The following is a 26,220-nucleotide window of genomic DNA, read 5'->3' as shown; positions in this document are numbered from 1 at the left end:
TCCCAAGATCACATAGCCTGTAAGTGGCAGACATGAGATTCAACCCAGGTCCACAGAGTATTCAGCACTTAAGCCCTAGTGGGCTCGTCCTCTCTACCATACAGTCTCTTGCCCCAAGGATCAGAAAATAATGTCATTTTCTCATCCTATTCCCCGTAACTTCTGACACAATGTCAGCCACACAGTAGGCTTGACCAGAGCTTAGAGGTCTGCCCCAACACTGAGCTCAGGGGGTTTCCTTGCTAAACTACATGCCACACTGGGCAGGAAATGGAAGGATGGGGCCTGCGAGGGAAGCAGTGAGAAGGGCGCCTGGATGCTGAGCAATGGCCACGGGCTGGGATTGGGGTAAAAGGTGGGGAGATGGCACATAATATGGACCCCCCACACAGCCCCTGAAACCCAGAGCCCTCTCCTCATGGGCTCCACCCCAAGCCCGGCACATCCCACCAGTGCTGGTCACACCCGGTTCTGCCATCTGTCCCCTCTGCTACAATACTCTAGAACCCTCCCCTCTTTACCAGTTCCCCCAACTTGCCCCTCAGATTCCAACGCAAGCAGCACCTCCTCATGGAAGTTTTCTTGGGCCTTCCTCACCAGGTCAAGTCCAATTACGGACCCTCCTAGCACTTACCATGGTGGCAGTTTTGCATTTTATTTAGGTGATTACTGGACTAACATCAGTCTCCCCTTCTAATCCATAAACTCTAGGAGGGCTCTGTTTTGCTCACAGTACATTCCCCACATCCCGCAGTGGTACTGAGTAAAAAGCTCAATAATCATATGTTGAGTAAAGGAATGATTGAATGAAATTGCTCACCCTCTGTGGTAGGATGACAAATGGCTCCCCAGAAGATATCCAGGTCCAAACCGCAGGAACCTGTGAATATTACCTTCTGTGGAAACAGGGTCTTTGCAGATGTGATTGAATAAAGGTGAGAAAAGATTATGAGGGAGAGTCCCTGATAATCTCCCTGGATTATCAGGGAGAGTCCTAAATGCCACCACATTTAGGTTCTTAAGAAATTTTTGTTGTAAAATATAGGCAAAGGGAGATGAGGCCACAAGCCAAGGAATCTGGCCGTCACCAAGAGCTGGAAGAGAAAAGAAAGGATTCTCTCCTAGAGCCTCGAGAGGGAGAAAGGCCCTGCCAGCACCTTGATTTCAACCTAGGGAAAGTGATTTCAGACTTCTGGCCCACAGACCTGCGAGAGCACAGATTGCTATTGTTATAAGCCACCAAATGTGTGGTCATTTGTTACAGCGGCCCCCAGAAATAGTGGCCTCCCAAGCTCAACCTGCCTCCTCACGATGAACCCCATCCCTCCTGCACCAACCTTCTCCATGACCAGACCCTTCAGATTTGGGGGAGGGAGAAGAAAAAAGAAAGGGGGGAATCAAGAAGAAGGAGAAGAGAGGGGAGGGGAGGACAAAAGGCTGGAGCGTGAGTGGGTCGGGGGAGTGTATTTTACTCAGACGCTGGAGTCAGGGCCACAGACTACCGGAAAAGGAGCCTCATGGTCATGCCTCCCTCCCTCTCCCCAGTGAATATTCTTGAGGGGAAGTGGAAGAGGCTGAAAGTTCTCAAGTCCTTTGTCTGCCTGTTGGCCACTGGCCATGATCCCCCTAGAAGAGCCAGTTTATAGCCAGGTGAGCCTCACTCACCAGCCTCTAGCCCCACACTGGCCTTGCCAATCCCAAACATGCCAGGTACACTCCTATCCCAGGGCCTTTGCACTTGCTGTCCCTCTGCCCAGATTGCTCTTCATCCGCATAGCCACATGGCTCATTCCCCACCTCCTTCGGGTCCTTGTTCAAATTGCCAAACCTACCAGATGAGGCCTTCCCTGACCCCCCTATTTAACTGCAACTCCTGGGTGGCTCAATTGGTTAAGTGTCTGCCTCGGCTCAGGTCATGATCCCAGGGTCCTGGGATCGAGCCCCACGTTAGGCTCCCTGCTCAGTGGGGAGCCTGTTTCTTCCTCTCCCACTCCCCCTGCTTGTGCTCTCTCTCTCTCTGTCAAATAAATAAATAAATCTTTAAATAAAAAATAAATTGCAACACATTACCCCATTCCGTCTACCCCTTCCTTACTTAATTTTTCCCCATAGCATTTATCACCATCTAACAGACTATATGATGTATCTAACTTATTACTTATCCACATGTCTCCTCCCAGCAGCATGAACCCTCTGTGCGGCAGGAGTTTCGGCTACTTTGCCTAAAATGAAGCCTGGTACATAATAGGCAGTCACTAACTGCGCAGTGAATAAACATTCTCAGAGGGCCTTTCTCCGGGGGAAATGGAGCTGGGAGCTGGATGAGAAAGGGCTTTGCTTTGGAAGCCGTCAGCCCTGCCCCCTCTTCCATAGGTGTCAGGGCCAAACACAGACCCCATCGGGGCCTTTCTTACCATTCCTATTCATTTGCCTACCCAGGGAGCCAAGAGGCACCGCAGAATCATCACAGACCCCGCCCTGGCTGCTTCGGGTTCCGGGTCTCCCACAGGGGCCTCAGCTGCCAGCCAGACTCCTGCCAGCATCCTCCACCCTAGCTCTTTGCCTGGAAGCCCTCCAACAGGCCTGTAGAGCTGGAATTGTCCCACCTGCTTCCTTCTGTCTGTGGCTGGTGGGGGGTGGGGGAGGAACATGGCGTAGCAGAGTCAGACCCGGGCCACACCGTTTGCTGAGTAACCTTGGGAAAATCAGATAACCTGAGACTCAGTTTCCTCCTCTGTCAAATGGGAAAGACTAGCAGCGTACTACCCAGCACAGTCAGGAATGCCAGATTTCCTTTCCTCCTTCCATTCCAGCTAAACATCTTCCAAGGCAAACACAGTATCTTTTCCGTCTTTGTATCTCGGTGCTTAGCACAGTGGCTGACACATAGCAAGTCCTCAATGGATGTTAACAGATTTAAGCTACTGACCCAAGAGGGAGAAGGGACGTGAGGAAGATGCGGCAATTATGGACTCTGTCTCATCCAAGTGGGACATCAGCGGAGCTGAGTTACTGACTTAGGCTTTAAAGTTGTTTTTTTTTTTAAAGATTTTATTTATTTACTTGACACAGAGAGAGAGAGAACACAAGTAGGCAGAGCAGCAGGCAGAGGGAGAGGGAGAAGCAGGCTCCCTGCTGAGGAAGGAGTCCTATGCAGGGCTCGATCCCAGGACCCTGGGATCATGACCTGAGCTGAAGGCAGCTACTTAACCAACTGAGCCACCCAGGTGCCCCAAAAGATTTTATTTATTTATTTGACAGAGAGAGAAATCACAAGCAGGGGGAGGAACAGGCAGAGGGAGGGGGAGAAGCAGGCCCCCCGCCGAGCAGGGAGCCCAGTGTACGGCTTGATCCCAGGCACCTGGGATCACGACCCGGGCCGAAGGCAGACTTAACCGACTGAGCCACCCAGGCGCCCCTGACTTAGGCTTTAATATGCGGTGACCAGAGTTGGCCCGGGGAGGAGAAGGAGAAAGAATGAAGTCCTGAGCTCAAGAACACGGTGTAACAGAAAGAGACTACTGGATTGAGAGCCAGAAGAAGTATCTCATTAGGCGTTTGGACAGGGAGCATCTCCTGGGACCAGTGGGTAGGCAAGCATCCAGTACTCGCATGGAAACCCTTCTGTCAACTTATAAATGTGGACACAAGTAGTGAGCACTGTTAAGACTGTCATGAACCTCAGAGCATTTGTTTACCTCAGCTTTCTAAAATTAGGCTTAGAATTTCTATGAATTTGCAACGTTAAAGGTGAGTCACCCATTTGGAACTTCATACTGTGCATCAAAGTGTCAATAAAAATAGCATCTATTTCTGAACATCTGTTACTTAATCAAAGGATTCTTATGTGTTAAAAATTGATTCACCAAAGTTCTACGAAGTGTAAAAGAAATAACTGCGCCATACACAAGAACTCTAAAAAAGCTGCAGAAGAAATGCCACTTTTCCCCTCATGGGTCCTGAGAATTTTCCAAGTGGGTTCCTTCAGTGTCCTGGGAGCTGGGGCCAGGGCAGGAGGAAAAGGTCAGGTAGCGAAGGCAGGGAGGATGCTGGCTGCTGGACACCTGAGAGACCAGCAGGACCTCACGACATCAGTCGCCCACTGTCGGCTTATGAATGATAGTTTGGAAGAAGTTGTAAAGAGCATGAGCTCACTTGTTCTTATGTCCTCAAAGGTCATAGCCCCAGAATGAATCTGAGGGTGAGGTGTGAATCTGCCATTGTCAAAATGAGCTCTTCCTCTCTGACTTTCATTTTCTCATAAATTATAAGAACTTCAACGCCACCCTAGGAATGGAGCTTCCCTCTTCCGTGACCCCCTCCCACACAGCCGGCCACCGGACACACGTGCACACTCAGCATCCCCAGCTGACCTCCAGTGACTGTTTCTTGTACTTGTTGTGAATTCTGTGAAAGGGGAAAGGCCTTGTTTCCTGGGACAGAAGCAGGAGGATGGATGAATTGACCTCCACACAAGGAGTCCAGGATTCTATGGGGCATCAGAATCTCAACCTGTGAGGGACAGGAGGAGCAGGTTTGTGGTTGTGAGCTGATCCATGTATGCTTGGCCTGGCAGTGAACAAACAGGAGACCTGATCCAAAAAAATAAATAAATAACAAGGGTAGCAATATCCTGCATGTGTATTACACCTTGGAGTTGACGGAATACTTTCTATTTGAGTGGGTCCTTCTGATATTCTATCAGAGTTATTTATTACAGGTTTAAACCCCCTGAAAGTCCATGCACCCGATAAGGACAGTGACTAATTTTTATACCCCACAGCGCCTAGCCGAGGGTACTTCACAAACGCTTGCTTACATTATTCCTACCGGCAACTCGATGAAGGGGTGTCATCCTCATTTCACAGCTAAGAAACCTGAGACCTGAAACCCAGTCACAGATGACAACTGACAACTAGGACTTTGAGCCCCTGGCGTAGGTCTTCCCAGCCAGCACTGGCTGCCCACAGAGCTCCACTTTTCAATACTCGAAACTACAAACTGAGGTTTGCCGGAGGGGCAGTGGGTAGGGGGTTGCGTGCAGAAGGGCACTTGCGGCTTGGTGCACCGGGTGTTGTATGGAAGTGATGAATCACTGAATCCTACACCTGAAACTAATATTACACCGTATGCTAACTAACTGGAACTTAAAGAAAAACTTGGAGAAAAAAAAGTAAAATTAATACTTGAAGCTACCTGTAATGCAAGAGATGACAAGCAGTTTTTACAACACGAAGTAATAATTAAGATTTGTCTTTAGGTGGGAGCCTCCCTCTGTCCTGAGTGGACCCCCTTAGTCATGTCAAAATAAAATAAGTGCGTGTCCCTCGTCTTGGGCCAAGCCCTGGACATCCACGCTGCTCCAACTTCGCTGATTCAAGGGAATTAGCTGGGGAGGTTCTTCACCTGGGAACTCAAAATTTCTTCCTCTTTCCTCTAGGCTGATAGGCAAGACACCCTCCCATAGTCTTCATAGTTCCACAAGCTTCACGGCTGTGGAAGGTCCAGCAAAGAGAGCTGAACTTCAATCTAGAGGCCAGGGTTTGGATTCTGCCATTAACTAGCAAATCTCGCCTCAGCTAGTCACCTCCATGCCCTGAGTTTCCTCTTCTATTTAAAACGCAAACCTGGGGGTGCCTGGGTGGCTCAGTCATTGGGCATCTGCCTTCGGCTCAGGTCATGATCCCGGGGTCCTGGGATCGAGCCCCGCATCATCGGGCTCCCTGCTCGGCGGGAGGCCTGCTTCTCCCTCTCCCATTCCCCCTGCTTGTGTTCCCTCTCTCGCTGTGTCTTTCTGTCAAATAAATAAATAAAATCTTAAAAAAATAAAAAAATAAAACGCAAACCTGCCATTTTGCTCTCCTGTCCCAAACCCTTCAGGGATGCCTATCGCCCACCCAGTTGAAATTCAAACAACTCCCTCTTCCCGACTGTGTCACCATCTAAACCTATGAGAGAGGGGGATTCAGAGAAGGGGGTTCCGTCCCTTCTGAGCTCTTTTATGTTCAGCCAGGAGGGAGTCAGGCCGACAATGAAGGGAGATGGACATTAATTAGGTTCTGTAGACAACAGCCAGAAGGCTCCCCCTGGAGTTGGGGCTGGCCTCTGGTGGCCCCCTCACCTTCCATCTATGGTTCTCCTTGATCCAATGACTGCCAAGTGTCTTCAGGCAGTCTCCTTCTCTCTGTCTCCTTCTTGGGGTCAGTTCCGTCTAGGACTCTTTCCCCGTTATGTGTAGCTCTGACACAGTGATCACAAGGCCTGGAACTTCCCCAATCACCAGTTCGGGGACAGAAACTACAAGTGTGCCTGTTACCACAATTGAGCATGGACTTCCTACCCTCCCAGAAGTCCACCCTACCCACCCCCCGGGGGGCGGTACCTGTTTAGAAGCATCATCCTGAGGACCAAGATGAAGTAAAGTGAAAATGAGACAATGCAACCATCCAGAGCTCAAAATTTGCCCTAAAAATTTCCCAGTGTGGCCATGGGGACAAAGCTGTCTACCCAGCTCCGCCCACAGTTTTCCTGGGGTTCACCATATTCCCTCCACCCCCAACACTCAGCCCTGAGCTGTTCTTCCTCCCCCTGCCCCACCCCCTGCCCAATTCACTACACATTTGTCTTTTCCAAGAGCTCTTCCAAGATGGGAAGGGGCATTGTTTATATGGTGGTGAAAGCATGAGTTCTGGAGTCAGGGATCTGGGCTGTAATCTTAGCTCTGCCACTCACCCACTGAGTGATGCCGACAAGCGACTTAGTCTCTGACCTCACCGCTCCATCTGTGAAACACTGATAACAAAGCCAATCTCATGGGGGTGGTAACAAGGATTAAATGGGACAATGTTGGGACACCCGGGTGGCTCAGTCAGTTGAGTGCCTGCCTTCAGCTGGGGTCATGATCTCAGGGTCCTGGGTTCAAGCCCTGCGTCTGGCTCCCTGCTCAGCAGGGGGCCTGCTTCTCCCTCTCCCTCTGCTGCTCCCCCTGCTTGTACTGTCTCTCTCTCTGACAAGTAAATAAATAAATAGAATCTTAAAAAAAAAGAGAGAGAGGGAGAGAGAGAGACAATGTTGGCACCTTCATCGGGATACCTAACATTAGCTGGTATAACAAAACTTCCCAAATCTCAGTAACTAGATACAACAAGAGTTCACTCCTCTCTCAAGTCACAGGCTCACACAGATTGGGTGTCTTTACTGAATAGCTGCCCTCCAAGAGGTGATTCGGGGACCCAGGCTCCTTCCATCCCCTTGGAGTCCTCCACTGGACCCCTACCACCTGGCTCACAGAATAACAAAGACAGAGTTAGAGGCCAGGCCGGGAAGTAGCACCCATCAATTCAACTTTACATAGGTTAAAACCCCGTCACACATTCCACCTAACTGCAAGGCAAGCAGGAAACATAGCTGTTACGAATACCAGAAATCTTTGAACCTTAGTGTGGACTTTTTAGAACACGGAGAATACATTACTGAATACAAACCAAAGCAAACATACGAATTTCTTTTTTACAAAAGGTATCACAATCATATGTTGGACATAATTCCAGTTCTGAGTGCTTTCTATGAAGCAGCAAGCTACATGAGGACAGCCTATATTCAAACTCAGGCTCTGCCTGAACAAAACATTAACTAGCCATTGTGACGTTCTTATCTTAAACCAGGAAGACTAATTTATGCACTTGACAAGGTTTTTCAAAAGTGCCATGTTCCCCAATCTCTAAGTATATACTTCTGTCTGGGACCCCCTTCCTCTCCACTCATCACCCCACTACCTCTCACTCATCCCTATCAGCTTGGATGTCACCTCTTCCAAGAAGCCTTCTCTATCATCTACCCCCGTTGGGGTCGAGTGCCTGCTTCCTGTGTCCCCACGCTAGTGTGTACTTCCCTTCCCAGCACACTCCTCACAGCATATGAAAATCTCTCTTTACTTTCTGTCTCTAGCTAAATTGTAAATTTCTTGGGGGAAGGGACCTTGTTCTGGTCACCATTTTATCCTCAGCTTTAACACAGTATCTGGCCCAAACAGAGTGTACAGAAAATGTTTGTCACATGAGTGAATTAAGAAATCTGACCCTCCTTCAAAATGGCAAGGGGGTAAGACTTTTAAACTCTTATAACCCAACAACAAAAAAAAGAAAGTAAAGCGTAAAGGCAAGTTCAGCAAGAAACTGCACAGTGTCCTCCTCCTTCAAAAGGTCAATAGGAACTGAGAAGTCATCTCAAAAGGCGGCCCCACCCCTTGGGTCATGCCTGGATACCTCTGAGCAATTGGCCACACTCTTAATCTTTCAGTTGAGCAACAGAGAGTGCAGAAAACATTCTCACACATTACAAACCCTGGAACTCTTTCTCCCAGCTGATCAGAGGGTGTGGCAACAAGAGCTGTCCCCTTAGGGGGGCTCCGACTGACCCTGTGTCCTGTTGGGCCTGCGTATACCACTCTCCACTATCTACGGAGCTGGGGCATCCCTGACCTTCGCTCATCATCATCAAAAAGTGAGGTCTTCCTAGTCCTAAAGTAGACCTTCCTACCCCCAATAGGAGCCCCTCCTCAATACTCGCACATACTCTGAAGCAGGTGTCATGGTGCAAGCAGAGTGAAGCAGACAGAGCTTGTCTCCCATGCTCCCACATCTTCGGTGCACCTGGAGTGAAATCTCAGATGAGTCAAGTGATATCGAAGCGTAAGTAACCGATGATAAGCTACCCAGTTCTCTAAGAATGCTATTACCCAGCGGCGGGGGGGGGGGAACATGGAAATAGTTCTAAATGTGAGATTTCAGGCAAGCGAGGGAAACCAAAAGGAGCTGAGGGAGGTTGTGGGCACCCTTCCAAAACTATTAAGTCAGAGATGGGACTGCCTATTCTACCGTTAGTTTGGCTCAGAGTCCTACACCGAGGTACTAGGGCAACACCAAGAGTCACACACGTGTCCTAGCAATGTTCCCTGAGCGCCTGGGGCAATCTCCTTCCCCAACTCCGAGCTAGCGGCGGGCCTTGGCCACAGCTCCAATCCCAACCCTATTCGTCGGGCAAAACCAGCTCTGACACCCGCACCCCACCTTCTGCACCACCGCCACCCCACCTGCCCAGGCCTCTTTGACGCGATCACAGCGTGGGGGCCTTGGAAGCCGGGAGGGAAGGGTTGGTCAGAACCCCGCCCCCGGCCCGTGACGGCCCGGCGCCCGCTGGGTCCCTGCATCCTCCCCATCCGCGGGGCGGGGTGGCCAGCGCTGGGCAGTGGGCACCCGGCCCCGCACCCGCATGCGGACGCTCAGCCTCGGGGGCGGGGCTTCTCGGGGCCCCGCCCCCTGACGTCAGCCCCGCGAAGCGTGGGCGGGACTGCCCGCCAGCCCCGGCTTTCAGAGGCAGAGCCGCCGAGCTGCGGCTGGAGGCACGCAGCCTGGCTCCTGCTCCGGCTTCGGCTTCGGCTTCGGCTTCGGCTCCGGCTCCGGCCCCGGCCCCGGAGGATGCGGCGTGCCCAGGATGCTGCCGCGCCTGGTAGTGCTGCTGGCGGTGCTCCTCAGCCTGCGCCTCGGCTCCTGCGCGCGCGGTAAGAATCGCAGCCTGGCCCTGCCCTGCCCTCTCCGCGCCCGCCCGGCGGGGCTGGGTGCGCGTCCACTCCCGACTCGCGCTCTTCGTCGCCCCTACGTTATAGTTGTGCGTTCCACGGAGAACCCCGTCTGGCTGTCCCTCTGGGGAGGGGGGCGTCCATTGTCTACCCCACCCCAGAAGCTCCCTCATTCCGGCAAGCCTGGATCTCAGGCTCCCCATCGTGGAAGTGGAAGAGCATGAAATTGATGGGGGGGGGTGGATAGAGAAGTTCAGTGACACCCACCCACGCACCCCCACTTTATCTTCTGTCCACCTCCAAGCGAATCAGAAACTTAGTCCTGGCCTTTTTTTGTTGTTCTAGTTCAACTGGTAAGAATGCTTTCCCCTCGGCGCCTGGGTGGCTCAGTTGGTTAAGCGACTGCCTTCGGCTCAGGTCATGATCCTGGAGTCCTGGGATGGAGTCCCGCATCGGGCTCACTGCTCAGCAGGGGGTCTGCTTCTCCCTCTGCCCTCTTCCCTCTCATGCTCTCTGTCTCTCATTCTCTCTCTCTCAAATAAATAAAATCTTTAAAAAAAAAAAAAAAAAAGAATGCTTTCCCCTCTGGGGAATGACTTTGATCCCCCATCTGACTCCACCTTCCCTTAGCCCTCCCCTTAACCTTCTTCCCCATGCCATTCCCGCCCCCATCCCAGGTCTTGCCCGCTACTATCACCTGTTGCTCCATCTGATCATTCCTGCTCCTTCTTTAGCCCCTAATGTGCTCCGCCTGCCACCTGCCTCGCTCTCCCTCCTCCTACCCCTTAGCTCAGTCTTCTAACCCAGCCAGCTATCCTGGAAAGTTTCTGCAAGAGAGAATAAAGCCTGGAGAGAGAATGCCAGGGCAGGGAGGTGGAGGCACGGAGAGTGGAGCCAGGGAGAGCAGGGACTGAAACTGCGTCTACACCAAAATACAAAGTAAAACCTGCAGTCAGCCATTCACATGATCGAGAACTGAGTCGGGGATATGTAGCCCCAATACCGCGAAGACCTGCTGCGTTTCTCACTTTACATCTAACGTTTTGAAATTGAAACACAGCCTTGAGAATCAAAGATAGTGTAAAAAGCAAGCAAGAAACAGGGGAGATGTACTTTCTAAGTGCAAAGGACAATTCTAGAAGAAGCATTACTAGAGAGATGGCGAGAGGTTAGAGAACAAAGGAAGCCTGAGTGGCTGGCAGATGGAGAGACGTGAAGGGATCGAGGAGGAGAGAACAGACTGGCTATTGGCCCTAACCTACCTCGTTGTACTTGATTGGCAAGACTCTTAGAGTAGGTGTATTTATTACATTCTTACAAATGAGAGGTTCGGTGAGGTTAAGTAATTTGCCCAAGTCACCCTGACCAGTGTTAGTTGGAGGCTCCTGAAGGTGGAGTGCCCCATGTTGAATGGGGGCTGGGGGCAGGAGGTGGAGTTAGACAGCGGTCTGTAGTATCTCACTGCAGAGCCAAGGGTGCTGGCTCTGTGTGGAAATGTCAGCACGATCTGGAACCAGACCTGCTTCATTCTGTCTGTCCTCACCCAGCCTACAGCCCTGCTAGACGCGGGGGAATGGGGCAAGCATTCAGCTTGGGGTTGCCCAGGAGACCTGTGAAGAGAAACAGGCAGATGCCAACAAGCAGGATATCTGTGTATCCCCAAGAACTCCAGAGAGGAGGCCTTGGGCTGGAGCCAAGGCTGGGGCCAGGGTAGGGACCAGGGCTGGGGATGGGGGCCAGCCTTGGGATGAGGCTGGAGCAAGGACAGGGACTAGCTCATCTGAGATGAGAGCTCACTGCTGACAGACATTAGCTTAGCTAATGAGACCTTAGCTCTCAGCCCATGCCTTCTCTCCGGAGATACATCAGACTCCCCTTGGCTCTTCTTAGCCACCACTTCTGTTTCTGATCACAGACAGTGATCTAAGGATACAACACTAGCTCTGGAATCAGACACATGAGGATTCACACTGCCCCTTATTAGCTCCTTTGGCCTTGGGCAAGTCACTCAACCTTTCTGAGCCCTTATTTCTTCTCCGGTAAAATTAGGGCCATAAATGTCTATCCTGTAGGGCTGGTGTTGAGAATTAACTGAAAGAACATATGTAAAGTACTTAGCAGAGAGTCCAGCTCACAGTAAAGTAGTCAATAAATAGAAGCTGGTAGGATGATGGCCACCATCACCGTCGACATCTTCATTGCTGGAGGAGGGCTCTGCGAGCTCTGATATTGACACTCTTCTCGCCAGGGACAGATCTGCCCAGCCCTCCATCTGTGTGGTTTGAAGCAGAATTTTTCTCCCATGTCCTCCACTGGACTCCCATCCCGAAACCGTCAAACAGCACCTACTATGAAGTAGAGCTTCTGAGGTATGGAAAGGGGAGGATGGAGAAAGGAGGGAGGTGGGTGCGGGAGGGGGCAACCCATCTCCTTCACTTCCCTGGCATGGGAAGACATAGCTGTCTTGTTATTGAAGTAACACCGGGAAGGACCCTGGTATATATTAATCGGTTGACAAGTACTGATTGATCCCCATATGTGTTGAGCCGTGTGCTGGGAGCTCTTGGATGAGAAAGCCAAAGTATTTCCTTTTCCCTCAAGTTTTTTCCATCTTATTGGAGAAACAAGAAATGCATCCATAATATAATTGGGAAACAAGGAAACCCTAACGGACTGTAAATGTAATTGGGAGAAAGCCTGAGAAGTCAGGTTGTATTGCAGTGGGTAGCAAGTCTTCCTGGAGGAGTTGGCGATCTGTTAGATATTCCAATCTAAGAGAAACTGGTATGCAGTCCCAGAGCCAAGAGAGATCCTCTTGCAGTTAGATGCCCGGGACCAGAGAACATACGCTGCAGGCTGTACCTCATGGGAGCTCTCTCCCTGGGCCCCTTGCTTTCCTCTTAAAGGAGGTGGGTTTGAACGCAAGTTCCTCTACTAGTGCCTTGCCTGATATCTCCCCAGGTATGGGCTAGAACCCTGGAAGTCCATCCCCAGCTGCAGCCAGACCCAGGTGTCGTTCTGTGATCTCACTGTGGTGACCCTGGACCTGTACCACAACAATGGCTACCGAGCCAAGGTCCGCACGGTGGATGGAAACCAGTACTCCAACTGGACCTTCACCAACACCCGCTTCTCCGTGGATGAAGGTGCTTTTCCTCCCCTGGGCCTAGAATATGGCTTTGGGGGTTCCTTCCTGCCAGAAACTCTAGTCTAGAATGTGACTCTGTTTCCGTAGCTCACCACCCAGCCGGGCTTCCCGGGTGAGGACCTAGTTGCCCAAATAACTAATCAGGACTTTTGGGAAGATTTAGATGAAAATAGCCAAGTTGTTCAAGATTTAAAAGGGAACTGGAGTTGTTTATCCTACAGAAGAGAAGTCTTGGGGTGGTTTGGAGCAGCTGAGTCACAAGGGCCAGACCTGTGTACTTGTAGGGTTCTGGAAGAGGAAGTAAATCCAAAAGCACTCAGCACAGAGCAAGAAACAGTAGGCAGAATTGGATCCTGAAGAAGGGTTGGGGGTCTCTCTCAGCAGACATAAGAGAAAAGGGTAAGCCCCAGACTTGATGGGATTTTGCCATTCTATGAATTGGAATTGACCATGCTCTGTATGAGTGTGGTGAGCCTGCTCTGCAAAATTCAGAGTCAGAACCAATGGCCTTTGAGGTCTTTGGCTCCCAAATGCCTGCCCGCAGGCCAGTGCTTAGCTGGCTACAGAAACATTACCTGAGGAATGTGTTTAAAAATCAATGTGTCCAGGGGCACCTGGGTGGCTCAGTCGTTAGGCGTCTGCCTTCGGCTCAGGTCCTGATCCCAGGGTCCTGGGATCAGGCCCCACGTCGGGCTCCCTTCTCGACAGGAGGCCTGCTTCTCCCTCTCCCACTCCCCCTGCTTGTGTTCCCTCTCTCGCTGTGTCTCTCTCTGTCAAATAAATAAATAAAAATCTTTAAAAAAAAAAAAAAAAATTCAACGTGTCCAGGGCCCAGCTTCAAAAATTCAAGTTCACTGTGTCTTGAGTGGACCCGGGGCATCTGTATTTGTAATGTACTTCCCAGGAAGTCCTTACGTGCTGCCAGGTTGAGAAAGCGGTGGCCCGGGTTTTAGGGTGGGTAAAGCTTGACCCTAGAGGCCAGGCATGGGCAGGGCACCCAGGCCCTCCCCAGCCTGCAGTCCTCATCATTTTGCCTCCCCACCAGTGACTCTGACGATTGGCAGCGTGAAGCTAGAGGTGCACAAGGGCATCATCCTCGGGAAGATCCAGCCCCCCAGGCCCAAGCTAGCCCCTGCGGGCGACACTTACGAAAGCGTCTTCCAACACTTCCGCGAGTATGAGATTCAGATTCGCAAGGTGCCGGGGAACTACACGGTACGGGCCTCCCCAGGGCCACAGGACACCTGTGTTTGTAACGCAGTGGGCTCCCTGCGCCTCCTCGTCGGCGGGGCTGGCATTACCTTCTATGCACCCCTGGGGAACTTTGCTGGCAGAGTAGAGAGGGAGGGCGTGGGGCAGGGGAGGGAGCTGAGATGACCTCAGCCCTCAAATCTGTGCTCCTGCCAGGCGGCAGGGAAGACATGGCCCACTAGTGTCAGGCACCACGCAAGACATTTAGTAGCTATTATTCCTGATCCCCTGGCAGGTGGATATTTTATTCCATTTTATAAATGGGAAAATGTGGCTCCAAGAGGCTATGTAATTGCCCACGGACACCCCCTAAGTGGGAGATCTGGAATCTGCCAGATCCATCCTCTTCCCACCATTTGATACCAGCCCCTTCTAGGAAGGTCCTCAGCGACTATAAAATGTTCCTTTTCTCTTTTTGTACAAAATAAGTCATGTTAATCACAGAGATCTTGGGCGCCTGGGTGGCTCAGTCGTTAAGCGTCTGCCTTCGGCTCAGGTCATGATCCCAGGGTCCTGGGATCGAGTCCCACATCGGGTTCCCTGCTCCGCGGGAAGCCTGCTTCTCCCTCTCCCACTCCCCCTGCTTGTGTTCCTGCTCTCACTATGTCTCTCTCTGTCAAATAAATAAATAAAATCTTAAAAAAAAAAAAAAATCACAGAGATCTTGGGCTGCGTTGATAATACTGGGTTTGTCATGTCAGGGAAAGGACACTGAAGGGGGTGGCCTGGAGCATCTCTGATGGCTCCCCCACTCTCAGCTTCCATGGTCCATGAATCAAGGGTACATTTTGTTTATTGCTGTTGTTTTTGTTTCAGTTCACAAAGGAGAAGGTGAAGCATGAAAACTTCATCCTCTCACCCCCTGGAGATCTGGGAGAGTTCTGTGTCAAGGTGAAGCCATCTGTGAGCTCCCGCCTGAACAAGGGGGTATGGTCCAAGGAGGAGTGCGTCGTGCTCACCCAGCAGTGTGAGTCTGCGGTTGGGGCTGCTGTCTGGGGGGCGGGAGGCAGGAAGGGCCTCACACGATCCAAAAAGCATCAGTTGAGGACCACTGATGCCAGGGGCACTCCCCCACATGGCCCTGTGAGAAAGCTCCTATTGTCCCCATTTTAGAGATGCGGGACCTGAGGCTCTGTGGGTCTGAACAGCTTTCTAGGGCACGGAGGCAGAGCCAGGTCTCTTGATTCTGCTGGTGCTGGTGTTCTGCTTGAGCACAGCTGTGCTTCCCAAGAACCGCTCCCCTCCCCCCTCCCTGCCCCAGGCCCGCTCTGTCAGCTGTGGTAGTTCCTGTTTGTTACATCCCTCTGCTGTCTTTTCTTGAGGCTGGGCACAGAGGGCCTTCTCCTTGTCCCCCCTCCCCACTGGGACTGAGCTGACCCCTGCCAGAGCTGCTAAAGCCAGGCTCTCCGCAGGTGCTGGGGACGGGAGGGAAAGGAGGGAGGGGAGAGGACCTGGGATGTGAAGGCCATGGTCTTGTCCATGAGGCTCTTACAGTCTGGCTGGGGAGACAGGGCGTGCCCAGAGGAAGCTGTAAATAGCAACTCAGGGCAACATATGCCCCAACCAGTCATGCCAGGCCAGCAAGGCCCAGCAAAGCCCAGAGTGACTCCTTATATTTCTACATTTCAGTTCATGAAGGACACTCACAAGTTCATTGTCATTTAGCCTCACTCTCATTTAAGCAGAGTTAAGGCACCATCCCTGTGTCGGGCAGCCTTAAGAGCATTTTTAACATTCACTCACTGGTAGAAGAACTAAGTTTTGTGGACAGGTCTGGCTTCAAATCTCAGCTTTACCACTTACGAGGTCTATGATCTTGGGTAAGTTACATAAACTCTCTAGGCCCCAGGATCCTATTGTGTATAGGGATGATCATAGTACTCACCTCCTAGGGTTGTTATAAGGATCAGGTAACATAAGTTAAGGGAGGTGTGCTGTGTACTTCACAATCATGTGGTAGGCACTATTATTTTTCCCATTTTATAGATGGGGAAACTGAGGCTCAGAGCGGCTGAGTCAGTGGTGGAGCTGGGACTGGCGCCAGGCCTCCATTCTTACCTGCTGTCCCATCCTGCCCCCCATTCCACGTGCTGTGGTGTGAGTTGTGTGCAGAGCTGGAGGCAGAGTCGCTGGGTCTAGTGAGGGAATCTCTTCAGGACAGAGGTTGGAAGGCCAGGCAGGGATTTCCAAGGATCCAGAAGCATCTGGTTGTGGCCTAGAGGGGGTCACCGGGGGCCGCTGACTGAGTGGCTCCTAAGAGTGGCCGTGGGCTCCTGGGATCCAGGCCACAGACACATCTCTCTGGGCCTGCAGATTTCACCACGACCAACCTCAGCATCTTCTTCACCTTCGTCCTGCTTCTGTGCGGAGCCCTGGCCTACTGCCTGGCCCTCCATCTGTACGTGCGGCGCCGGAGGAAGCTGCCCACCGTCCTGGTGAGTCTCAGGGGAGGGGGGGGCCACTGGCCCATCCTTCCTTCCATGCCATACCAAGACTCCAGGAGACGGGGGGCTCCCTCCCAGACAGTCCCTTCCCTCAGCCCTGACATTATCAGGAGGCCCCTTCATCAAGGACCGTGGGGACAGAGGGAGGGCTTAAATGCAAAGCCCAGTGCTGAGAACACTGCCTTCTAAGGGCCCCCGATAAGACACATACTGAGTAGTCCCAACCCCCCACGTGCCATTTTGTTACTATTTACTAACAACTGGCCATGGGCCAGCCCCTGTGCATCAGTACCTCTGAAGCAGGTGGGGTTATTATCTTCATTTTACAAGGGAAGAAACTGAGGCATGGAGCGACTGTTCCGTGCACGGGGGCCAGGGAGCCAGGAGAAGTCAGGAAGAGCCCAGTCTCTCCCAGCCCTGCCAGCTGGTGATGATGAGTGTTCCAGAAGAGGAGGAACACGCGGCTGGGAGCCCAGGCCTAGGGCTACTGCCAGAGCAGCAGGGAGCAGAACGAGGGCTGCTGCCCAGGAGGAGGGGTCGTGGGGTGGCCGGGGTCTCTGCCCCCCGCCCAGAGCATCTCCTCTTGCCACACGGCACGGGCAGCTGGTGCACTTGTGCTTAGCCAGCCTCCAGAATGCAGCTCGCAGCACTGGGCAGCAGGTCCAAACCTCTGCCTGGCCCACCTGGGACTCAGGCTGCTCTGGAGGTTGCCGCCACATCCCCGCAGCGGCCATCACTGTGAGGGCCGCGGGCTCTGCTGGGAAGAACCGGCTCCACCGGGGAGGACCTTCCGTTGGGGGGGCTACCCCCCCAAGAGGGATGCCAGGATTTCTAGGAAAATAAGGAGAGAGACAAAGACCCTCTGGAATTATGCTGAGTAAGAACTCTAGGGAGTGGGGATGTGGGGAGAGAAGGGACCGCCTGGCCTAATTAGGGTCTTTGTCCAGCAGCAAAGGACTGTGTTCCTAGCTCCAGTGCCCTGGGTAGAGTGGTATGACGAGGAGCCTTACAGGATTAAAAAGTTCTTCTTGTGTCTAACTGAAGTATATAACTCATTGTCCCTTCTCTGTGCTCCGGGGAGATTCCGTTCCACAAACATGTATGCATCGGCCTGTTTAACAAGTGCTCTGAGCATGTTCTATTACGCAGGGCCTGGAACCGGGATGGGGGCTGCGCTCAGGGACGGATGACGAGAAAGCAGAGGGGTGGGGGAGGCTGGTCCTGGTGACTGGAGCAGGGATTCCTCGGTGGGCGTCAGAAAGAGCATCTAGGAAGAGATCAGTGAAGTGGCCGTTGAGCTACAGTTACTGAGCACCAATGACAGGCCACATGTGGTCTGGGAAGAAGCTGATTCATGCAGCCCTTGGTCCCAAGGGGCTTGATTACAGCCCGGTAGGGCAGCCAGCGTAGAATCTATTACTTCTAATGCAAGCCAGGGAAATAGGCACAGGTGCAAAATGCCAAAGGAGACAACGCAGCCTCTGGGTTTTCGTTCCTCTGTGCCATTTGGATCACAGAAGTGAGCTCTCCTTGAGAATGTTTTCCTTCTCAAGATAAATGCAGCCCAGTTGGCTTCATCTAATGATGGTGGTCATTACTAACTTCATGAATAACTTCGAGTGCACAGAGCACTTTCACATTCATATGCTTATTCCCACTCATGCGCTGTTCTGATCTGCTCTTTGGATAAATGGGGATTTCAGATCAGGACAGTGGAATACAAATCGCAGGTTTGTTCTCTGCCGCTGTGACTTTGTGCAAGTCATTTCACTTCTCTGAAGTTCGATTCTCTCCTTAGATTGGAGAGTAAAATTCAATGTGCCCAATATCTACCGAGTGCTTTCTCTGTGCCAGGCACTGTTCTGAGCACTTGCCGTGCATTAACTACAACACGAGGAGGCCGGTACTGTGACTATTTCTGTTTTATAGGCGAGGAACTAAAGCACAAAGAGGGCAAATAATTCAGCCAAGGCAACACAGCTGATACAAGGCAGAACTGGGGTATGAACCATGCAGTCTGGCTCTAGAAACAGATGATCCTTAATCCCCAACTTGTGGGATATTCATAGGAACTCAACCAATTAAGAGTTGCATTCGAGTCCAAACTTACAAAGGGAATGAGGGCAGGTGTGCTGAGTCAGTAAGTCAGTCAACAAACTTTAAGAGAGCCTCCTATGTGCCAGCTCAGTTTAAGTTCCGGGAACAGGGTGGCAGACAAAACTAGACAGCTCCTGTCCTCAAGAAGCTTATATTCTGCTGGGTGTGGGGAGTAAGTGCGGCTAGAGAGCAGGTTGTGGTGGGAGGCAGAAAATAAATTTAAAAAGAATTTCAGGAACCAAGTGCTAGGAAGAAGTAAACGAGGTGAATGTAGAGAGGGTCGCAGCACTGCCTTAGCCAGGATGATCGGGAAGGCCTCTCTGGGGAGAAACATCTGAGCTGAGACCCGAATGTTAGAACGACACAGCCAGAGCAAGTGCTGAAAGAAGTGTTCCCACCACAGGGCGTAGCATGTGCAAAGGCCCTGAGAGCACTGAGCTGATGCATGAGCAGGAAGAACCCCAGTGTGGCTGAGATGGAACAGCAAGGGGGAGAGGGATTAAGGGGCTTTCCCTGGGACCCCTGGCAGGTCGTGGGGAGCAGCTCCTCCCCCGCTGCTAATTCTGTGCTCGTTCCACTGCCCCACGTGGCAGCCACCCTGTGTTTGCGCAAGTCACTTAATCTGGTGAACTTTGGAGAAGTTAATTTTGTGTCTCACATCCAGCATTTTAAAAAATGAAATGGACAAGCGAGGATAACGGAGGGGACAGGATAGGACAGGGTAGGATAGACTAGAACAGGGGCAGAATAGGAGAGAGTAGTAGTGTAGACCACGGTACCCGGCTAGTAAAACGTACTCTTTCGTGAAACTGCTTTCAGTTTATGGGATATCTATATACAGGCAATCATGGAACACATTTCTTATTTGGGATCATAGTCCAAAAAAGTTTGAAACACACTCCTAGATCTATCTAGATGAGTCCGGCTTGCTCTCAGGTTTGGAAAGGACTGTGCTGGGGCTGAGAACATTCACCGTTCCCGGCTGGCTCCCGTTCTGCCTGCCGTTCCATCTGGGCTGCGAGCGTGCAGGCCTGAGCCAAACTGAGAATCGCACTAAGAGGAAAGGTCGATTCTGAAATGAAACAAAAAGTGCAGGTGACTCTGTGGGCTCCTCGGTTAGAGCAGAACCTTCTCGAGCCCGCCTCCTGGCCCCAGGGCCAAGCCTGCAGCGCCAGAGCGGGTCCCCGCAGGTAACCCTCACTTCTCTCACTCTGCCCTCTCCTCTCCAGGTCTTCAAGAAGCCCCAGGCCTCCAGCTTTGTCAGCCGGCTTCCCTGCCCCGAGCCCCAGGACACCATCCATCCCCTGGACGAGGAGGCCTGCCCCAAAGTGTCCCCAGAGCTGAAGAACTCGGAACTGCACGGCAGCACGGACAGTGGCTTTGGCAGTGCCAAGCCATCCCTGCAGAATGAAGAGCCCCAGTTCCTCCTCCCTGCCCCCCACCCCCAGGCTGGCGGCACCGCGGGCAAGGGGGCGCTCCCGGAGCTGGAGGGCGGCGGCAGCAGCAGCACGGACAGCGGGATCTGCCTGCAGGAGCCCGGCCTGAGTCCCGGCACTGGCCCCAGCTGGGAGCAGCGGGTGGGGGACAGCAGCCCGGGCCAGGATGACAGTGGCATTGGCCTAGTCCAGAACTCTGAGGGGCAGCCTGGGGACGGGCAGAGTGGCTCCGCCTTGGGCCCTGCCAATGCCCCCGGGCCTGAGGGGCCTGGGGAAGAAGACCCAGCCTCAGTGGCATTCCGGGGCTACCTGAAGCAGACCAGATGCACAGAGGAGAAAGCAGCCAAGACAGGCTGCCTGGAGGAAGAGTCCTCTTTGACAGCCAGCCTTGGCCCCAGGTTCAGGACGTGCCTGGATGCTGAGGCAGGCTGGTCTCCACCAGTGCTGGCCAAGGGCTATTTGAAACAGGACCCGGGAATGACTGTCACTACCTCGGGGACCTCAACTGGACAGTGGGACCAGCCGACGGAGGAATGGTCACTCCTGGGCTTGACCAGCTGTGCTGACCTAGGAGCATCTGACTGGAGCTTGGCCCATGATCTTGCCCCTGTGGACTGTGTGGCAGCCCCAGGCGGTCTCCTGGGCAGTTTCGACTCAAACCTGGTCACCCTGCCACTGATCTCCAGCCTCCACTCCAATGAGTGACTCAGGCTAAGGGGCTGCTTTTGATTTCAGCCACGAGGGCCCCCCGGGGTCAGAAGTGACGCACGAGGCCAGTGTGAGCCCTCATCGGCAGGCCCAGCAGGGCTGGCCAAGGGGCCCGGGGCAGAGAGAGACTCTCTCGCTGAACTACCACAGGCTGTATGGGTGGCGTCGGCCTGGGCTGCAGGAGGGCTCCAAAGACTCAGGCAGAGCCACGCAGGGCCGGGCGGAGGTCTCCTCCCTCCTCCGGGCTCTTCCTGTACTGTAACAGATTATTTGCTCAGGGGAATCACTGGTTTTCTGGAAGTGTGGGGAGGCCCAAGCTGCAGTCAGTAAGGATCCAGGCCTCCCCCCTAGACCCGCCAAGTGCCAGCGCCTCCAGCCGGATGGAGGGCTGGGCGGGGCAGTTTCCCTGAAGGGGCCATTTCTAGGAGGACAAAGGAGGGAGCAGAGACCAAGTCTGATCTCTGGCATGGTCAGAGCTGGTCAGCCTGGGATGGTCATAGGAAGAAGCTTCCCGGCTGGCAGTCCTCCCAGGCAGGGAGCTTGTCACGGAAGATCTTACAATGTATCTGTCCTGGTCAGTCAGTCTACCACCATGGTTATAGAGCCACCAGGGGATGAAGCCCCTGTGGCCGAGCCACTCACTACCTCCACCCTGTTGCCCCCACCATCTTGCTGATGGTAGCAGAGAAACCACGGTTCTTTGTATTGGGCAAAATTCAACACTTCAGGTGGTCTCTGGGCTTGGGCACCAGCTCGCCCACCCCAGACGGTCAGGGTTGGGACCTACACTGTTTACTGCTAGCGTCCAGCTACAGACCCACGGGACACGGCACTGGGCTCCGACCCATGCTGTGTCCAGCTGTGTGAGCTTGGGCCAAGCCACTTCTCAGAGACCCTGTTATCCTCTGACAGCATATGTGGAATAATGACTCAGTCTCCAGGGGGCCCTCCATGCTGGATGGTAACCAAGCGGGCATCAGGGGTGGCATCCCCAGCCTGGTGTGGCCCTGGGCTGGGAGGAAGTTGCCTGCAGAACCTGTATCTGCACAGAGCCAACTTCTTTCGCATGCTGGGGATTAACAGACTTAGCAGAAGTCCATGGTGTCATGCGAAGAGGACTACCCGACCCTGGGCCCAGGAAGGGGACAAGTATAGGCCCTGCCTCCCCATAGTCCATTTGGATTCTATCTTCAAAGCGAGTTTACAGTCCAAGGGCAAGGAAGCTGGGGGGGGAGTGACAGGCCTGGGGTCTGCCCGCCCCCCCCCTTCCAGGTCACCACTCGGCCCTGCATTTTTCTGTGGCATTCTGAGAAGAGACACTCCAGCTCAGGAAATCCACCCAGAACCACCCCAACTCCCCCACCACATCCTACCCAGAAGCTCTGATGTGCCAGTCTGCTAACTGAACTCCCTCTCAAAACTTGGGCTTGTGGGAAGATTCCTCAGGGTTCCCTTGGAAGGTTTATTTATTTATTTTGTTCACTTATTTATTGAAGAAGCAGCATGGTACAGTGCAAGGATTCTGGGTGTTTCAAGAACCTGGAGGTTCTCGTTCTGACTCCACTGTTTCTTGCATCTCCTCATCTGTAAACTGAAGGGTCTCGGTTTCTTCGTCTGTCAAACAAGAAAGCCACGCCTGCCGTGTTCAATGGACAGGGGTGTGAGGCTCCGAGGCGGTGGGTCTGAATGTGCCTTGCACGCAAGGCTCTCTAAATCAGAGACGCATGTTTTTTATTTCAATAAATTGTCAGGACCTCAGGAATCATGTGAAACCAGTCAAATTTCTGATCAAAAACGGTGACTGGTGGAAGCCTCAAGTTGTTGATAACTGAGGTTGATAACAAGATGTGTGATGTTGCTTGAGCACGACCAAAGACTCGGGCTCAAGTCAGACAGACACAGGTAGGAGTCCTCACGCTAACATGAAGTATGTAATGGGTATGGATAACAGTGTTTTGAGTGTGGCGTCTGGCCAGTTGGAAAACAGACCAGACCAGACCTCCCTGGAGCTCTGTCACCCGCCCTTCTTGACGTGGAGGTGCGTCCCAGGGGTGCTTCTCATAAGTGCGGAAGCCATCTGCATTTGATTCTGAGAGCAGCCTGCTCTTTCCACGAAAAGCCACACGTGGGCTTGAGTCTCTCCCCAAGCTCAGCCCTGCGGGTGGAGCAAACTCAGGGCCCTGGCCAGAGTCTCCAATGCACTTTGCGCTTTGTCCCATCCTGGATCCCCGACGTGAATGGGGACACCTCATCCCCGTTCCTCTGTGTCATCTCCAACGATGCTTCTCCCCGTTTCATTCTGAGGAAATAACCAGTTCCGGGAAGCACCGATTCTATCATCTTCAGAGAACTTGACTAATATCACGCCATTTGGAACCGATCAAATTGATTTGCCCCGGAGGCCTCCCTGTCCTATTGGTTAAGAGGTGTGGGGTCTCCTGGAAATGAGTGTTGGAGATGGCCTCTGCCCCCAGGAAAAGTCCCTTGAGGCACGTTGGGTGGAGAGTAGCAGAGAGGTGAATACGAAGACGGAGAGAATAAGAGGAATCAGCAACCGGGGCCGGCAAGAGAGCAAACACAGAGCAGCTGGGAAAACGGAGTCTGAGGATGTGGGCTCTGCTGCAGGCCTCACCTGCTTCCCTCGGGAAGCATGAACAGGACTTTGTGCTGGGTCTCCTGCCGGGCCCAGTCGGGGCTTGTGGGGGAAACAGAGTCCTTCCTACAGGTGGTGCTGAGACGCTCACCGGCTTTTTGGGAATTGGATTCAAGTGCCCCCACAGAAGGCCATTTGTTGTTAAACTGAGTAATCTCCCTCGAGGGCTTTTCCAGGCTGAGGAATGTGTGATTCTGGGTTTCTATGAGCTAACGGAACTTCCTCTTAGTAAGGAGAGAGGGGAAATGGACCAACGTTGACTGAAGAGGAAATTTCTATTGAACTGTGTTTTCCCAGCTTTCTAAATAGCTGTATCAAGGAGTCTGCCTTGTCTTCCCCGAAGATCTCTACTCCCTGCAAGGCACACAACACACTATCCCAGAATACACACGGTCACGGAGGGGGCTCACTGCCCTGCTGAGTGGGAGCTCTCAGAGCCCCGCGTGGGGACAGCGGAGACAGGGGCGCCGTAGGCTGTGTCCGCCGGGGACAGCATGCTGGTGGCCGTGAGAGACAGGTTCAGGCAGCGAGGGCTGACTTTATGTAGCCCCAACCTAGAGGACACCAGGTAGTGGGAGGCATGACTCATCCGTTTCCTGTAGTGCTCGCAGGTTTCAGGGGGTTTTTTTTATTATTTTTTTTAGATTTTATTTATTTATTTGAGAGAGAATGAGAGACAGAGAGCACATGAGAGGGGGGAGGGTCAGAGGGAGAAGCAGACTCCCTGCTGAGCAGGGAGCCCGATGCGGGACTGGATCCTGGGACTCCAGGATCATGACCTGAGCCGAAGGCAGTCGCTTAACCAACTGAGCCACCCAGGCGCCCCAGGGTTACTTTTAAAGCACATCCATAATTTGAAATTAAATGCATTTTTATTAATGATTCACAGCACCCTTCCTCACTATCAGCTTGATCTTAAGTTCACCTAGCTCCCGTAAACATTCGACCCAGCGGGGGAAGGGGGGGGTTGGACCCAATAAACACTCTGACAAGGAAGGGTTGGGTCGTTGGAATTAGCGTTTTACAAAGCTAACCCTGATCAAAGCATAAGGCATGAATCAGAAGGGACGAGGCAGGATGTAGGGAGACCTGGTTGGAGGTGCATGTAGTCAGCATTTCTTCAAAAAACATTTTTAAGTGCCCAGGCTTGGGTCCAGAGGGAACAAAAGAGGTGCAGCTCCATGGAGGCAGCTATCTGGCTATGAAGCTAACAGACTAGCAGATACATCTTTACAATCAGCGGTGAGTGCCATGAAAGGAACTAAAGATGGGAAAACAAGGAACGGAGACGAGATGCGGAGAAACTGTGCAGAGGAAGCTGTCTTAGTTTGCTCGGGCTGCCATAACAAAATACCATCGACAAGACACATTTCTCATTGTTCTGGAGGCTGCAAGTCCAAGATCAAGGTGCCAGCCAGCCAATTTGGTTCTTGGTGAGGGCTCTCTTTCTGGCTTACAGAAGGCCCCCTTCTCCTTTGTGCTCATGGGAGGAAGAGGGGAGGGGGAGAAGAGAGGAGGAGTAGTAAAGAGAGAGAGCTCCAGCTAGGCAAGCACCCTGGTCTCTCTTCCCTTTTTTTTTTTTTATGATTTACTTGAGAGAGACAGCACGCCCTTGAGCAGGGGGAAGTGGGGGGGGGAGGGAGAGAGAATCCCTAAACAGGCTACCCACCAAGCAAGGAGCCCCGATGCAAGGCTCGATCCCAGGACCCCAAGATCATGACCTCAGCTGAGACCAAGAGCTGGCCACCCAACCAACTGAGCCACACAGGCGCCCGTCTTCCTCTTCCTATAAGGGACTCTCATCACATCATGGGGACCCCGCCCTCATGACCTCATCTAACCCCTAATAGCCTCCCAAAGGCCCCACCTCCTGATACCGTCGCATTAGGAGTCTGGGCTTCAACATACGAATTTGGAAGGGACACAAACATTCAGTCCACAACAGGCTTAAACGGTAATCCAATCCAATGACAACACTGAGCAGGGACAGCGGGAATGGAGAGCAGGTGATAGATTCAAAAGGCGTTCTGCAGAGAGCGCAGGGAAGACTCCATAGCAGGCTGCAGTGAAAGAGGCACTGATCCCACTCGAACATGGAGCTGGAGGAAAGTGAAACACGCACGTGGAAGGGAGACGTCGTGTGGGGGGAGAGGGGAGGTGGCGAGTTCTGGCTCCCTATGACAAGTCACCCAAGGAAAAAGTCCTCCGGCAATTGGTGAGGCAGGCCTGGCAACAGGGGAGGGCTCAGAACTGGAGGGGTTCAGATGTACTCACGCTGACCCGCCGGATGGGAGAGCTCACACCTGCGTGTGGAAATGAGCACACGGATCTGGCGACAGCCACGCCCCCTGCCACCCAGCTGCAGGAAGAATACTCACGTGTTGACCCCCCGCCTCGAGGACAAGCAGGCTACTCTCCCCGTAGAGCGACAGGGGCCGTGCCTGTGCTCGGCCCCCATCCTGCAGACCCCAGCCAGGAGCCCCGTTAGTGCTGCAGCCCACCCCAAAGGGGCGGCTGAGCTGTAGAGCTGGTAAGCTCCGGAGCAGACTGGTACATGACTGGCAGAGGGCTGGGTATAGGGTGCCGCACCCATATAGCTCTACGTACACAGGGAAGGAGGAGTCGACGGACGTCAGGGCCTCATGATGGCCCTGGAGAGGAGAGAAACATTCCTGAGGATCCTGCTGCCTGGTCACCGTGACCCTGGTAGTATTCCCTGCCCTCCACTGCCCGACACTCCCACCTACCTGTCCCCAAGGGCAGTTCGCAAAGGACCACCTGCATCAGAGTCATCTGAGGGGTGCTTCTCTTCCTGAGCGTCTCCTCAAGGCCAGGAAGCGCTGATTGCTAATTCCCAGGGTCTTGCTTCAGTAAACAGGTTACAGGTGATCAGGCACAAGTGACCC

General features: G+C 52.9%; 1 protein-coding gene across 2 annotated transcripts; it reads left to right on the top strand.

Moving 5' to 3' along the window:
- The first annotated feature begins 9,356 nt into the window (after positions 1-9,356).
- On the top strand, positions 9,357-22,423 carry IL10RA (interleukin 10 receptor subunit alpha). Of its 2 annotated transcripts, none has more exons than XM_031040181.2 (7): positions 9,357-9,559; positions 11,832-11,946; positions 12,539-12,723; positions 13,771-13,940; positions 14,793-14,943; positions 16,290-16,411; positions 19,747-22,423. In XM_031040181.2, the coding sequence occupies exons 1-7, from the start codon at positions 9,493-9,495 to the stop codon at positions 20,656-20,658; spliced, it is 1,722 nt and encodes a 573-aa protein (XP_030896041.1). In that variant the 5' UTR covers positions 9,357-9,492; the 3' UTR covers positions 20,659-22,423. The 2 variants fall into 2 exon arrangements, with proteins under 2 accessions (XP_030896041.1, XP_006744404.1); XM_006744341.3 differs by having other exon boundaries at positions 9,358-9,559; positions 11,826-11,946.
- Positions 22,424-26,220: the final 3,797 nt, after the last annotated feature.

Source organism: Leptonychotes weddellii, chromosome 11 (assembly GCF_054177405.1).
Source record: "Leptonychotes weddellii isolate Sample4059 chromosome 11, ASM5417740v2, whole genome shotgun sequence".
NCBI classification, from domain to species: Eukaryota; Metazoa; Chordata; class Mammalia; order Carnivora; family Phocidae; genus Leptonychotes; species Leptonychotes weddellii.
The sequence above is the reverse complement of the archived record's forward strand: the minus strand, read 5'-3'. Positions and strand labels throughout refer to the sequence as shown.